General features: G+C 45.5%; 2 protein-coding genes across 10 annotated transcripts in view; one reads left to right on the top strand and one right to left on the bottom strand.

Moving 5' to 3' along the window:
• The window catches only part of SPG21 (SPG21 abhydrolase domain containing, maspardin), a 28,991-nt gene extending 27,151 nt beyond the window's left edge, over positions 1-1,840 (top strand). For 4 of the 5 annotated variants that reach the window (XM_015142466.3, XM_001101919.5, XM_077938425.1 and 1 more), the window contains one exon: positions 1,125-1,839. In XM_015142466.3, coding sequence (XP_014997952.3) covers positions 1,125-1,241 — 117 coding nt within the window. In that variant the 3' untranslated portion in view covers positions 1,242-1,839. 5 annotated transcript variants of the gene reach the window in all.
• A 4,849-nt stretch (positions 1,841-6,689) lies between these two features.
• Positions 6,690-16,441, bottom strand: part of ANKDD1A (ankyrin repeat and death domain containing 1A) — a 45,125-nt gene continuing 35,373 nt past the window's right edge. For 2 of the 5 annotated variants that reach the window (XM_077939583.1, XM_077939584.1), the window contains exons 12-15: positions 15,800-15,895; positions 12,929-13,133; positions 10,569-10,700; positions 8,209-9,619 (exon numbers count right to left, since the gene is read on the bottom strand). In XM_077939583.1, coding sequence (XP_077795709.1) covers positions 9,558-9,619; positions 10,569-10,700; positions 12,929-13,133; positions 15,800-15,895 — 495 coding nt within the window. In that variant the 3' untranslated portion in view covers positions 8,209-9,557. Of the gene's footprint in view, positions 6,922-8,208; positions 9,620-10,306; positions 10,701-12,928; positions 13,134-15,799; positions 15,896-16,441 lie in introns of those variants that run through there. The other 3 variants (XM_077939581.1, XM_077939582.1, XM_077939585.1) reach the window with 2 other exon arrangements.

Below are 16,441 nucleotides of genomic sequence, written 5' to 3'. Positions count from 1 at the left end.
TCAGCACTTTGGGAGGCTGAGGTGGGCAGATCACAAGGTCAGGAGTTCAAGACCAGACTGGCTAATATAGTGAAACCCTGTCTCTACTAAAAATACAAAAAAATTAACTGGACATGGTAGCGTGCACCTGTAGTCCCAGCTACTCAGGAGGCTGAGGCAGAAGAATCTCTTGAACCCTGGAGGCAGAGGTTATAGTGAGCCGAGATGACACCATTGCATTCCAGCCCGGGTGACAGAGCAAGACTCCATCTCAAAAAAAAAAAAAAGAAAGCACTAACAAACACCATCCCTTCATACTCTAACTAAATGGATAATAGAATAGCAGTGAAGGGTGAGTGCCCTGGCAATTTGGCAAGAAGAATCAAGAGCCTTAAAAAACCAGTCATATTCCTTGATCCTGTCATCCCCTTATAGAAGACAGGGTCCTAAAGACAGGATCCTAAACAGGAAAACTTGATGCCCGGAGATATTCATCATAGCAGCACTAGTCACAGTAGCAGAAGATTGGAAGGACCTAACTCAGCGGAAGGGAAGGGTAAACGTCTCATGAGCATGCACCATCTAAGATGTCTCAGGAGACTCTGCAGGGACTCAGGGAGACTGCTCAGGGAGTGAGGAACAAAGATCCCAAATGTAGTTTCAAAAAATTCTTTGACTTTTCTCTATTTAGTATGTATTAGTCTGTAAATTTTAGAAGTATAAGACATTTGTCTACTATGGTGATGTTTTCCTACCAAACTTTTTATAGAGGGCAGTATACATTTTACTCTGTAATGCAGCTATTTAAAATAATGATTCTGGCAGGGTGCGGTGGCTCACACCTGTAATCCCATCTCTTTGGGAGGCCGAGACAGATGGATCACCTGAGGTCAGGAGTTTGAAACCAGCCTGGCCAACATGGTGAAACCCTGTCTCTACTAAAAATACAAAAATTAGCTGGGCGTGGTGGCAGGCACCTGTAATCCCAACTACTCAGGAGGCTGAGGCAGGAGAATTGGGTGAACCCGGGAGGCAGAGGTTGGAGTGAGCAAGATAGTACCACTGCACTCCAGCCTGGGCGACAAGAGTGACTCTCCAGCTCAAAAAATAAAATAAAATAAAATCATGATTCTGCATTTCAACAGATACATTTGCTACAATTCCATGGAACCAAATACGCAGCCATTGACCCATCAATGGTCAGTGCCGAGGAGCTTGAGGTACAGAAAGGCAGCCTTGGCATCAACCAGGAGGAGCAGTAGTGTGTGTCTCGCTGTCAATGATGAGTTGACCCGGTGTGTTCTCGTATAGTCAGTGGCATCAGCGCCCGCCAGTCGGCCTTTTCCTTCAGGTTCGTCAGGCTCACCGGTTCTCACTGTGTCTGGGAAGTAGGACTGATGGTCATCTTCGTGACAGGCAGCAGCTCCACTAAGCCTGAGCAAGTGTTCCCTCTTGGTTTTCTTAGCTTTTGAATTTGAAGAAGTACTTTCGAAGATTCCCATTTTAAGAACCATGCAAATTTTGCTACCAAAAGTCTTCACCACTGTGTTCTTAAATGAATGTTAACTTCTGAGGTTTGGAACTTTGTGGTGTTTTTTCCTTCTTTTCTTTTCCATTCTTCTTTCTTTCTTTTTATGTTGTTTGCTGTAAATGCTGCACATCCAGATTGCATATTGGGACATTGGTTATTTTATGCTTTCTTGGATATAACCATGATCAGAGTGCCATGGCCACTACCCCACTGTTTGCTCTCCTGCAAATCAACTGCTTTTAATTTACACTTAAGCAAATTGTTTTGAGTGTTAGCTACTGCCTTTCTAGCTATTACAGTCATTTGGAATAAAAATTCAGTTTCACTGAGTCGCTTTTGTGATTATTGTTGCTGCCCAACTGGGCTACACAGGCTTAGGACTTTCTGAGAAGTAGGTCATGGTTGTCAATTCTGTGTGACTTTGGGTAAGTTACTTAATCTCCCAGAAGTACAGTTTGCACATCATAAAATAACCCTAAGCTATCGTTTATTGATCTACTGTGTGCCAGGTACCTTTCTTATCTTCATTCTTTCCCCTGAGTGGAAATGTTTAAACCCACATAAAGTAGAGGAAATGGCATAATAAATGATGTCCCCATCACCCAGCTTCAAAAATTATCAACTCTCAGTCTTGCTTATGTCTTTTTTTTTTTTTTTTTTTTGAGACGGAGTTTCGCTCTTGTTGCCTAGGCTGGAGTGCAATGGCGTGATCTCAACTCACCACAACCTCCACCTCCTGAGTTCAAGCGATTCTCCTGCCTCAGCCTCCCGAGTAGCTGGGATTACAGGCATGCACCACCACCCTGGCTAATTTTGTATTTTTAGTAGAGTCAGGGTTTCTCCATGTTGGTCAGGCTGGTCTCAAACTCCCGACCTCAGGTGATCCGCCCGCCTCAGCCTCCCAAAGTGCTGGAATTACAGGCGTGAACCGCCGTGCCCAGCCTTGTTCATCTTTTAACCTACCCGCATTTCTTCCACACATGCTGCTATCGCTAAATTATTTTAAAGCCATTTCTGGTGCTGTATCATTTCATCTGTAAGTATTTCTATGTGTACCTTTAAAATACAGCCTTAATACCATTATCACACTTAAAAATTTACCGATAATTCCTTCAATTATTTACCAATAATTCCTTCACTATATTGTCTAATAATCCAGTGAATGTTCTCACTCACAATTATTCCATAATTTTTTTTTTAGGTGACTTGTTCTAATCGGGTTTCATATATAGTCCACACTTTGTATTTGATTGAAGTGTCTCTTAGATTCCTTTTGAACTGGAAGCTCCTCCTCCCTCTATTTTTTTCTTGCCATATATTCAGTGAAGAAGCAGGTTCATTTGCCCTGTAGTTGCCCCACAGTCCAGATTTTCCAACTGCAGCCTCATGGTGTCCTTCCACTTGTTTCTCTGTCCCTGGTATTTCCTGTAAACTGGTAGTTACATCAAGAGGCTTGATCAGGTCAAGCTCGATCTTTTTGGCAAGAACACTGCATAGGTGGGGCTGTGTGTTTCTCTTGCCTCATCTCAAGAGGCACATCACATCTGGTTGTGTCTAAGTTGTTATGATTGCTGGGTGTGTTCCGGCATCATCAGCCTGATCCAGTCCTGAGAAAGTCTGCTGGCTTACCTGCCACTGCTGACCATTGCACAGATGCATCATTCCATTAGGGGTTGCAGAACAGTAATAATACTAATTTTTATCTTTCCTTCTGCATTTATTAACTGGAAATTACCAATTTAAAAAAACCAAAAACTTGCCCTCATCAACTGCTTGGTTTCGCTGAGGTACAATTTAGACAGAAAAATAAGCATCAGCGCTTCTTTCCCTTTATGTGCCAGGTTTCGGAATATTGGGTTGGCCATACCCTCTTAGACTTCATCCCCAGTACAGCCCTGATTATCCTGACTTTACAGGTGAGGACCTGGAGACTGGGAGAGGTCAAGAGACTTGCTCAGGGTCAAGCAGTAAGGGGTGGAGCTGGGATGCCAACTTGAGTCTGACCATCCCTAAAACCAGTGATCTTTCCACAAAGGGGCCACAGTGTCTTCTCTATCTGTGGCTTGACAACAGTCGTGAGTTATGGAAACACTTGGTAAACCATAAGGGCGAAGCTTGACATTTTAACTAGTAGCATCTGAGGCTACTAGAGCCGTCTGACAGCTTTAACTACTCCCCAGCTCTGCACCCTGATGACTGCAAGTTGTCATTGCCAGCCCTGATCAATTTTGAGTACTGGTCTTGAATGCGTACTCAGGCCTATCAGGCCAGCCTTTGACAGGCATCCCAGCCTTCGACAGACTACCAGGCTAAAGCTGGTAGTCTAGCCCTATTATCTTAGGTCCTGGCATCACTGTTCCTTGGAATCCCCAGTTAGGAACGCAGCCATCTTAGACCCTCCACCCCCACTCACTCCTCCACCCCTATGTCTCAGGCTGAAGTGGATGTGGAGATGAAATTTGGGGTGCAAGATGTTTATTAAGGATCAACATCTGTGGCCTGGTGTGGTGGCTCACACCTGTAATCCCAGCACTTTGGGAGACCAAGGAGGTTGGATCACCTGAGGTCGGGAGTTCAAGACCAGCCAGGCCAACATAGAAAAACCCAGTCTCTACTAAAAATACAAAAAAAATTGCCAGACCTGGCGGCATGTGCCTGTAACCCCAGTTACTCGGGAGGCTGAAGCCGGAGAATCACTTGAACCAGAGAGGCGGAGGTTACAATGAGCTGAGATGGTGCCACTGCACTCCAGCCTAAGCAATAGAGTGAGACTCAGTCTTCAAAACAAAACAAAAAGACATCTGTGAAAGGAAGATGGATTGAGTAGACAGCGAAATTGAACTGTGATCCAGGCCTGATCAAGTACCCGCCAACTCGGGAGGGCACACAGGAGCTTGAAGTGCCCACTGGAATATTTTCATGGAGAACTAAAATGGCTGGGTCTCTATGCTCAGTTCCCAGAGGCAGCTGCCCTGGGGAAGGTAGGGCGTTCGGTGGGGCAGCTCTCTGCAGCTGAGGCGGACACTGAAGGACTGACAGCTGGAGGCCGTCTGCCCAGTGCACTCCCGCAGCTGGATGGAAAGGCCTTCCTGGAAGAAGGGGGTCCAGGCAGTACATTTCCACATCTACTACACCCACATCCCCTGACTCTCAGAGATCTAGCAACTTGCCTCCAGACTTGAGCATTCCTCACTACAGGCCAGGCTTTGGCATCTCTTGCCCAGACTACTGCAGTCCTCACTGGCTCCACCAGCCATTTCCTCCCACCCCCACCCAGCTTCTGTGTGGTCCACACGCAGGTCTGATCTTGTCACTTGCCAGTGCATGAACACTAAGGATCTCTGTTGTGGAAATCAGACCAGTTTCAGAAACTCTGAAGTGGCGCTGTAACCATTTACTGAAGCTCTGCACATGGGAAGAGATGAGGGGAGCAACCTCCACTAAGAGCCAGGGACTCCACCTCAGTTCTTAACCTGTGCATTTTATGGGTTCATTTTGATACATGATGTGATCCAGGGCCTGCACCCACTCCTAGAAGTTACCTTGGGATCCACAGGAGAAAGGCTTTGCACTTTAAGTATATAAACCTGCTTACTATATGTGAATAGTTTTAAGTACAGTATATATCTTGAAAAGGGGCCAGGCGCAGTGGCTCACGCCTATAATCCCAGCACTTCAGAAGGCCGAGGTGGGCAGATCACGAGGTCAGGAGATCGAGACCATCCTGGCTAACATGGTGAAACCCCATCTCTACTAAAAATACAAAAAAAATTAGCTGGGCATGGTGGCCTGTGCCTGTAATCCCAGCTACTTGGTGGCAGGCTGAGGCAGGAGAATTGCTTGAACCTGGGAATCGGAGCTTTCAGTGAGCCAAGATTGCGCCACTGCACTCCAGCCTGGTGACAGAGCAAGACTCTGTCTCAAAAAAAAAAAAAAAAAAAAAAAAAGGAAAAGGGAGGGGAGTAACTGTAAGTAAATACACATTGGAAAAGTGATTTAAATATACATTTTAGAAACAAGGAGAGTCACAATTAGCAAGGGAAAGTAGACTCTGAAAGGACAAGCAGATGTGTGTTTTCCAAAGGTGGAGTCTATTCTGTTCAGTTTCTACTTTATGAGACATCTAATTTTTGGTGATGGGGTAGGGAACAATTTCCAACGCATCTGCACCCCTCCCCCTCCCACCCCTCAGGTCACAGCTCCCCCTCCTTCCACACATCCTGTGCTGCAGCCACACCACGCCACGCCCCGAGGGGGTCCCTCTCCACACCTGTGGGCCATTGCTCAGGCTGTGCTCTTGGCTTGGACTGCCCTTTCCCCACTTCCATCTCCTCTGTGAGCTTCATCCCCGTCCTTTCATCCTTCCTCCAGGAAGAAGTCCCATGGTTGTTTGCACCCATCCATTGCAGTGGGGACTGCACCCTATTTCAGTTATTGGTGTGCAAGCCCTTCTCCCCCACTAGACCATAAGCTTGGGGAAAAGGAGGGAACTGTGGGCTCTCATCTCTGTACCCACTCCTGGCAGACCACCTGGCACAAAATCCACTCAGGAAGTATTCACTGGCAGTGAGTTGAGCCGTTGTGCTTACATAGCACCAATCTGTGACAGCTTGTCTGACCTGGAATTTCGCCCTGTATTTCCCAAAGAAAAGAAATGAGTACTGGATTTGAGAGATATATTTCAACATTTCAATTTTATTGTATTTAAGAACTTTTTTGTCTCAGAAAAAAATTACAAAATTCATTGTATAAAATTCATCCAGAGAAATGATTTCAGTCCTGTAGTACCAAAGAAATATCTGCTGAGAGAAATACTATTTTGGGAAGTAGTTAATAATTTTACAATATGCAATAGAAGCAGACACACAAACAACTACAATGTGGATACAAGTTTTGTCAAATAATCAGGAGAAAAATGAATAAAAATCACAATGGCAAATGGCTGTCCAAATTTTCCAAGTCCAACTTTATAGTGCTGTGAAGGAAAGTATGAATATGAGACTCTCAACACTTGTGCATCCATGAAAATTGAATTATTTTGGTTTAAAGATCGAATTTCGGAAAACTGAAAATAATTTTTGTGATTTCAAGGTAAAAAAATTTTTACTTTCAGAAAACACATTGTAACTGTGGTAAGCCATGGCATTTATTTATGTGAATAAGATAAAAACACAGAAATTATTCTACTCTTGTTACTTAAGGTGGAAGAGGAATAATTGTGAAATTATGTTTTAATTTTCCAGCCTGGCCAACATGGCGAAACCCCATCTCTACTAAAAATACAAAAATTAGCTGGGTGTCATGGCACGCGCCTGTAAATCCCAGCTACTCGGGAGACTGAGGCACAAGAATCGTTTCAACCCGGGAGGCGGAGGTTGCGGTGAGCTGAGATCTCGCCGTTGTACTCCTGCCTGGGTGAGAGACCAATACTCTGTCTCAAAAAACAAAACAAAGGCCGGGCGCGGTGGTTCAAGCCTGTAATCCCAGCACTTTGGGAGGCCGAGACGGGCGGATCACGAGGTCAGGAGATCGAGACCATCCTGGCTAACACGGTGAAACCCCGTCTCTGCTAAAAAAATACAAAAAACTAGCCAGGCGAGGTGGCGGGCGCCTGCAGTCCCAGCTACTCGGGAGGCTGAGGCAGGAGAATGGCGTAGACCCGGGAGGCGGAGCTTGCAGTGAGCCGAGATCCGGCCACTGCACTCCAGCCTGGGCGACAGAGCGAGACTCCGTCTCAAAAAAAAAAAAAAAAAAAACAATTTTCACCCTTAAAGTGTAGCTCAGAAAGATTTAGAGTAAGAGCATATATTTAGCTCACAACATATATGTTAGGAAACAAAAGAATGCTGATTAAATATAAATTAGTGGTAGGTAAAGTTGTCTATTTTTTTCCCTATCATGTCTCATAAGGTAATAGATCACAAATATGTTTTAGAATTTTTCTTAAGTTTCAAGAATCCAAAGATGGCCAGGCTCTATGGCTCATGCCTGTAATCCTAGCACTTTGGGACGCCAAGGCAGATGGGTCACCTGAGGTCAGGAGTTCGAGACCAGCCTCACCAATGTGGTGAAATCCGTCTACTAAAAATACAAAAATTAGCCAGGCATGATGGCACGTGCCTGTAATCCTAGCTACTCCAGAGGCTGAGGCAGTTGAATTGCTTGAATCCAAGAGACGGAGGTTGCAGTGAGCCAAGATCAAGCCACTGCACTCCAGACAGGGCAACAAGAGCAAAATTCTGTTTCTTTTTTTTTTTTTTGAGACAGGGTCTCACTCTGTGACCCAGGCTGGAGTACAGTGGCACGATCTCGGCTCACTGCAAGCTCTGCCTCCCGGGTTCACGCCACTCTCCTGCCTCAGCCTCCCAAATAGCTGGAACTACAGGTGCCCACCACCACACCCAGCTAATTTTTTGTATTTTTAGTAGAGACGGGGTTTCACCATGTTAGCCAGGATGGTCTCAATCTCCTGACCTCATGATCCACCCGCCTTCCCAAAATGCTGGGATTACAGGCACGAGCCACGGCGCCCGGCCAAGCAAAACTATGCTTCAAAAAAAAAAAGGAATCCAAAGAAAAAACTACACCTGCAAAAGATGAAGAGAGAAAAGGAAGCTTTTTCTCTAAAAGCATCTCTTGACAAATAGTGCAGATATCCTCTGAACCAATTTCCTTCTGTTTAATGTACCTGTATCTTGTTTTTTTTTTTTTTTTTTTTTCCATTTAATTTATCCTGGAGCTCTTTCCATAACAACACGTGGAAAGCATCCTCATCCTTTTACTGCTGAACAGAATTCCATTGTGTGGATGGAACATATTCTATTTCACCAGTCCCCTGTAGCCAGTCACTTGGTTTGTTTCCAATCTTTTGCTTTTTCAAAGTAATAACCTTGTATGTCTGTCATTTTTGTATGCATACAGGTTTATATGTAGGACAAATTCCTAGGACTAGGATTGCTGGACCAATGGATAAAAGTATATTGTGGATGGATAATGCCAAATTACCTTTCAGAGACGGTGGCCCTGTGCACCCCATCAGGCATGTGTGACCGCCAAAGCCCCTGTCAGCTGTTTTATTCTATCTCCTTTCCAGTCTCAGGCTCAATGCAGAACTTTGAGGTAAGCTTTTCTCAAATGTAGGCTCCTACACTGGCCACAGCCAGCTCTGCCACATGAAAGAGAGCTCAAATGAGACAGAAACAGCCTCTGGGCAGGATTTCTATCCTGCGCAGATATATTTTCCACATTCTAGGAAACCGTGAAGCTTCCAGAGCCACATTTCCCCAGAAACACATCCCCCTGCTGGTGTAGCCGAGCCCCACAACAAGCTGTGCTTGCCTGGCACCTCAAAGCCAAGCACCATGGATGCCACTTGCCATGGGTGCCTACAATTTCAAATAATGAGAAATAAGAAATTTCAGCTTCTCAGTCCCTCTAGCCAACATTTCAGGTGCACGAAGCCTCAGGTGGCAAGCAGCTACTCTCCCGAACAGGGCAGAAGATGGAACGCCCCATCCCTGGGGAAGATCACGAGGTCAGGAGATCGAGACCATCCTGGCTAACACGGTGAAACCCCGTCTTTACTAAAAAAATTAGCCGGGTGTGGTGGCGGGCGCCTGTAGTCCCAGCTACTCGGGAGGCTGAGGCAGAAGAATGGCGTGAACCTGGGAGGCGGGGGTTGCAGTAAGCCAAGATCGCACCACGGCACTCCAGCCTGGCGACAGAGTGAGACTCTGTCTCAAAAGAAAAAAGAAAAAGGAAGAAGAAGAAGAAGAAAGTGTGCCAAGAACTCCAAGAGCTCCAAAGGACCATACCTGTGGGACGGGATTACCCACAAAACCCGAAACAGGCCCTTGGACCCATCCTCATGAAAAAGATCATTGTACAAACATTTGCCTGCTGGGCTCTGCATGACTCTGCATTTCAGTAGAATCAGTTGGAGGTCCATTAACAGTGATTTTTTAAAAAGCCCTTAAATGATGGTCATCTTCTCTTCAGGTGGCTCCACACGCTGAGGTCCCACGTGCCTGAAGGTCTGGCCCCCCCGTTACATGGCTGTGCACCTCCTGGGGGCACTTGGGGCTGCGTTTGCTTTCTTCCTGATGTTTTCTGTTAAAAACAAGAATCTTACTTCCTCTGTTGCCTAAGCTCTGCCTCACAGGACTGGTTTTATGTTTTAATTGCCTGCCAGAGTTTGTGTTAAAAGAAGATGCAACAACTATATTTAAGAACATTTTGGGGAAAGAAAGGTAGCGTCCCTAATCCCTCTACCCTGAAATGACTCTTAGCTTTTCCACCTGGCCTATAGCAGCTATGGGGGGGGGGTCCTTTCCTTTTTTCCCTCAATAATATGCTAGAAATATTTCCCTCGGCAATACACTAGAAATATGTCAGGATTGGTTTTCTTCGTTGCCTCATAACTAATGGAGCCTTCACAACTGTCAGTGATGGCCTAGTGCCCCATTCTGTGGTTGCCCCATCATGTACCATGTCAGTGGGTATCACAGCGTTTAAGGCTTTTCATCGTGAGCTGATTTTGTTTTTAACGAGGGGTTAGTACTAGAACCTTCTATCTTGCTTGTCTGATGATTCCACAGAACACTCTGAATCCCAAATCAGGCTTTTGAAATTGGCATACTCAAATAAGTTGTGATGACCTCAGAAGGTTTATTTGACCTGATTTAACTGGTTCAACTCATATTAAGTCAGTTTTGGCTCCTATGTCTTAATGTTTGTGAAAAAGAAGTCCGAAGGTGGCTGATTCCAAAATGGAAAAAAAAATATCAAGGTATATAGAAGGCTGGTAAGCAAGAGATTCTGGACAGCATCGCTGGCCCCGGGGCTGTGAAGGTCATAGGGTTCAGTTTGGGCCAACACCAGGGCCAGGAGGCACTGTTGTTTGCCCAAGGGAAAAGGGGGCAGGGCTAGGGGTAGGAATCTGGAAGGCCCAGAGCCAGCATCACAGCATTCTTGTCTGAGCAGCCCTTGGAGGGCCCTGCTGCATTCCAGTGGGGGCCACCCAGCTCCTGAGAAGAAACCCAGCAGAGTACGCTCTTACCAGCCAGTTCCCTCCTGCCAATGGTCACAAGGCCCTCGAACAGTGCTTTGCTGGGGTTCTCACCAGCTGTGGAGACGCCATGCAGCCAAATGAGCAGCATTCGGTGGCCGTGCTCCTGATAGCTCCTGGTGCCTGAGGACAGTGAGGGAGGAGAGAGGGAGAAAGAGCCAATGGGGCCACTTGACCAGAACGCCTATCTATGCCACCCTGCACCGCCTCCTGAACATGCCCAGGTGGGAAAGAGGCCAAAAGCCTCCAAGGCCCTTCTCCATGCTCCAGCCAAGCTCAGCCTGGAGATGGGTAAGGGGAGTGGAGGAGCAGCCTCTCGGAGGGGGAAGGGTTTGTATCTTGGTCTCTAGAACCTCCCCAGCCCCAGGCCTTCTCCTGAACACCCACTATACACTTTGTTGGTGTCACTCTGAATGGAGAAAGAATTGACATTCATCGTTGTAGTACCATGATGCACAAACTGTACACTTCACCTCTCTGGCTGCTCAAAATAATCTGTGTCTTGCATGATAGTGGTCCTGATTTACAGATGAGAATACAGCTTAGTCAGAGACGGAGCTGGCCATGCTCTTTCCCCTGCATTGGTGGTTCTGAGACTCAGCTGCTCCTTGGAAACACCTAGGGCCCATGTCACCCCCAGAGATTCTCATGTACCTGGGTCTGGGTGCAGTCTAGGCATTTAATGGTTTTAAAGTTTCCTAGGTGGTTCCAACATACAACCATGTTTGGAAAATAATTGCCCACACGGCATGGGGTTAACATGCTATTCGGCTGGCTGTGATTCAGCTGGCTCTCCTGTGCTGGGGAAACAGATAGATGCTGGGCCACACCCATCAGGTCCAGGTCACTCCATTTGCCCCTCTGACCTTCCATGTCCCTCTTGGGGCCCTCAGCAGGCATGTCCTCACAGTGCTGCCCTTGGTGTGGTGGCACTTCCACTTGACCCAACGGTCTCAACACCATTTGTTAAATATCTCTGCCCCCACCACTGTAATGTACAAGTGCTTCTTTATCATATATGAAAGTTCTTATCTGCAGCAGCGTTTACTTTTGAACTCTGCGCTATTCCACTGATCAATTTGCATATTTTTGTGTCAGGAATCTCTCTTTTTTTTTTTTCTTTGGGAGACAGAGTCTCACTCTATCCCTCAGGCTGGAGTGTAGTGGTGTGATCTCAGCTCACTGCAAACTCTGCCTCCCGGGTTCAAGCGATTCTCACGCCTCAGCCTCTCGAGTAGCTGGGATTACAGGAGCCCACTACCATGCCCGGCTAATTTTTGTATCTTTAGTAGAGACGGGACTTCGCCATTTTGGCCAGGCTGGTCTCGAACTCCTAACTTTAGGTGATCCCCCACCTAGGCCTCCCAGAGTGCTGGGATTATAGGCGTGAGCCACCATGCCTGATCCAGGTATATCTTTATGTAATTTTAATTTGGCTTTATAAAAGGCTGAGTCTGCTTGAGTTAGATCCCCTTTATTGTTTTCCCCCAGAATGTTCACTTTTACATCCCTGTTTATTCTTTCAAATTGTAGAATACTTCAATCAAGTTCAAAAACCTCCTATTTTGATTAAAATTAGATCCAATTTTTAATCTAATTGGGGAAAACTGATATCTGTATGATACTTTTTCTTGCCACAAATACAGAATGTCATTCCGTTTACACAAATCATCTTTTAGAGTTGAACCATTATTGTTTTATTCATATGTGTCATCTGTATTTGTCTTTTAGGTTTTCCAGATGAAACACACACACCATTGTAAATGGAGTCTCTTTTAAAAGATTCTCTATATATAATTTTTGCCCATTTAACAATGGTTCATAGGAGTTCTGCGGTGTTAGTATATTTTCTATATTTAGCCATTTCCTTGAATTATTTGATTAATTCTAAGATTTTTTTTTAGTTGATTCCTCTGGGCATCCTATGTATATTAAATATTCCATCTGAAATTAATAAGTCTCTCTCTTCCTTTACAATATTTACACTCCTTATTTCTATTTCCTTTTCATACTTTAGTGTCAGGGCCAGAATTTCCATATAGATGTTGAATAATAGTGACAACAGCAGTCCCTCTTCTTTTTACCAAGAATGGTTTTAGTTTAGGTGTAAACAGTGGGTATCGGTTTGGGCTGATTGGTGAAGAATGTGAAATTCACAATCAATGGGGAGGGAGAGGCAGAGTGTGTACCCTGTGCGGAGGCCTGGAGGAGGGACAGAGCACCAGGTGTGTTGGGACCAGGCTGTGGGTTGCACAGGCTCTTTCCCCTGAAGCACAGAAAACTGAACACATTTCAGGTGCCCCACCCCTCCGCCCACTGGTTGCTTGGAGGGAGGAGAGGCAAGGTGCTACCTGTCCACTGTTGCTCGATGGCGTAGACATGCGCCTCCGTGAAATCCCAGGAATATGCCAGCTTCTTCCACTCACGGGGCTGCAGATGCCTGGAGGCCAGCCGCCACAACACAGAACGGAGCTGCTGTGTTTCCTGCCGATGGTCCTGCTTAAAGGACAAGCTCTTCCCAGAGGGGTCACTGAGATCCCTGCATGAAAGGTGGTCCTGTGGGGCAGATCCCAAAAGTGCAGAAGCTCTCCCTCACGATCCCGGACAGGGACAATGCCGAGCCAAGGCCCCTATGACCCTCCTACCACCTCTGCTGGGGAACCTGGGAGCTGGAGTCAGCAAGGCTGGGGGCTTAACGTCCTCTCTTCTGGTTTCTCACTCCATGCCTTGCGTTGACCTCTGGAACCCAAGTTGCTCCCACTGTTCTTCCACCCGGAATTCCTCTGCTCACCTTCCTGCCCCTCAACCTCATTGTCATAGTCAAAAGACCACCCATGTGCCACTTCCGGGGAGCCTTTCCAAATTTCTCCGGTCACCTGCTCTTTTCTGTGTTCTTAGAACATGGGTGTCGGCAGAAGTACTCCGAAGCTTTGGCCAAAACCAGGCAGGGCAGGTATCAGATTTGCTGAATCACAACAGGCAGTAAAGGGTAGGATTACAAAATCCTTTCTAGCAAAGCAGGCAATGAAATTAGAGGTTACAAAAGAATTCTATCATAGCATACATGAAGCCCACAGAAGCCTAAGGCCCTCTAAAGGGAATGGATGCAGAGTTCTGGTTGTTAAGTTCAGGGTGAAAAAAATCACCCTGGTGTCTGCAATTCCAAAGCTTACGTCATGGTCAGCAGTCTCTGGCAATCACTGTGAGGTGAAGCTTGGTTCTCACCTGGGGTATTAAAAACTGGTCCCCTGGGGCAGTGTTTTCAGCCCTATCTGCACACTGAGACCATTTGGGAACTTTAAGAACCACTGATGTGTGGCCCCCACCTCAGAGATGCTACCTGCATTGGCCTGGGGGTCCAGGGGGGATTTGTGATTCTGACATGCAGCCACTGCCTTAGTGGTGAGGACCTGTAAAGCCTGAAGTGGCTTAGTACTCAGCACAGAGATGAATCAGTTAGTCCAACCCTCAGTATTCACATTTTGGGATTATATTTAGGAATAATCTGTTGTATGTAAAGGGGTCGTAATATTTAAGGGAATCTAGCATATCAGTGGGAGAACATCTTATGATTCCTACTGAAATTTATCTACCAATTGATTTTGAAACAGTGATTTTTATTTAAAAGGGATAACAGTTTACTAAGTTTGTAAACCACATTGGAATGTTTAAGATATTTGAGATTATTTCTAGTTTTAGTTAATGGTCTTATTAGGATAGTTTAAGAATTTAAGAAGCATGTGAAGTGCTTAAAAAGAAAATCTGTTATGTTAAGTTTATTTATTCAGTTTCAATGTTTAAGGTAGTTTGACTGAGTTTAAACACATGACCCAATATTACTCAAAAGATTTCCCTGAAACTGACTGGAAAAATTTACCCGTTGTATAAATAGAATAATAAGATTTATCAAATGAATTTTAAAGTTTAAGGAAAAACTAGGTTTTTAAATGTGTAATTTAGCAGATTCAATACAGATGCCCCTCAACTTATGATGGGGTTATGTCTTGATAAAAATATCATAAATTGGCCAGGCGCAGTGGCTCACACCTGTAAACCCAGCACTTTGGGAGGATGAGGTGGGTGGATCACGGGGTCAGGAGATCGAGACCATCCTGGCCAACATAGTGAAACCCCGTCTCTACCAAAAATACAAAAAAAATTAGCCGGGCATGGTGGCACGTGCCTGTAGTCCCAGCTACTTGGGAGGCTGAGGCAGGAGAGTCGCTTGAACCCAGGAGGCGGAGGTTACAGTGAGCAGAGATCGCACCACTGCACTCCAGCCTGGGTGACAGAGTGAGACTCTGTCTCAAAAAATAAATAAATAAATAAATAATAAAATATAAATATATATATCTCATAAAAGTTGAAAATGCATTTAATCTACCTAACCTACAGACCATCGTAGTTTAGCTTAGCCTACCTTACATGTGCTCAGTACACTTACATGAGCTTATAGTGGAGCAAATCATCTAACACAAAGCCAATTTTGTAATAAAGTGTTGAATATCTCATGTCATTTATTGAATATGATATTGAAGTGAAAAACAGCATGGCTATACAGGTACTGAAAGTACGGTTTCTACTTAATGTGTATTGCTTTTGTGCCATCATAAAGTAGAAAAGTCATAAGCTGAACCATTGTAATTAGGGACCATCTGTATTAACTTTGAAAACTGAAGTAAATGCAAAATTATTTTCTGTATATAAAAACAACCCCCAAGGACACCAGAAAACTCCCTACCTCCATTTGCTAACTGGAATAGCAACATTCTGCCACTCCTCTGTCCCAAGTCCACAGGAGACATTGCTAATCAATCCCAGCACACTTACTTCTGGCTCAGAAAGTTGCCTGAGCATAACATCCCAAGCAGCAGTTCAATCACCTGGAGATTGCATGAGATGGAACCACCTGCCATCTCTTTTTCACACATGTCCATATGCATTCATGCATGCACGCATTCGTCAGCTGGACGCTACAGCAGTGTCCAGCAGTATCTCCACGCTGGCATGGACCTCAGTCTGCCTAGTTTCAGCATGTGTGGACACTTGCCCATCACCAGATCCTCACAAACAACTGTGGTAGCATACAAGGTGGTGATTATCACCCACTTGGAGCCTGAGGGACCCAGAATTGGTCAGGGCTGGAATTCAAAGCCAGCTCCATCTGGAGCCAAAATCACTCCCTTTCCAATGAGGAAAGATCAAGCGTGAGGCCTCCGTACCTTCTCCCATCTGTAGAAACGATCAGCTTTTATGATCATGTCCACCAGGCTGACATGGTTGCTGCGGGCGGCCACTGCCAGGGCGGTTTTTCCCTGCTGCAATTAAGAGGCAAGAAGAGAAGCCAGAGTTTCTACAGAAGGGATACAAAAGGGCCTCTAGCACTGAGCACAAACCCTCCTGCCCATAAGAAGTGCTTTCCAGCAGTCTACACTGAGAGCAGAAAGGTTTTCTGGTTTTCTGGGCATGATGGGGATATGGAAAAGTCACAAATAGAATAAAGCAATAGCAATACATAATTCCAATGACCATTTCTTATGTTTCTTTAGAAATCAGGAAGCTTTAGAGCTTGTGAAACTCAGCCCTCATTAACTCTTCAACATCCCCTGTGAAATAGGGGTTCCCACCCACTTTTCAGATGAAGAAACCAGAGCCCAGAGATGGTGGCTTGGTGGTTTTTTTTGTTTTGTTTTTTTGTTGTGTTTTTTTGATACGGAGTCTTGCTGTGTCGCCTGGGGGGAGTGCAGTGGCAGGATCTCGGCTCACGGCAAGCTCCACCTCCCGGGTTTACGCCATTCTCCTGCCTCAGCCTCCCGAGTAGCTGGGACTACAGGCGCCCCACCACAGCCAGCTAATTTTTTTGT

Source organism: Macaca mulatta, chromosome 7 (assembly GCF_049350105.2).
Source record: "Macaca mulatta isolate MMU2019108-1 chromosome 7, T2T-MMU8v2.0, whole genome shotgun sequence".
Taxonomy (NCBI): Eukaryota; Metazoa; Chordata; class Mammalia; order Primates; family Cercopithecidae; genus Macaca; species Macaca mulatta.
This window is presented reverse-complemented; position numbering and strand designations above follow the sequence as displayed.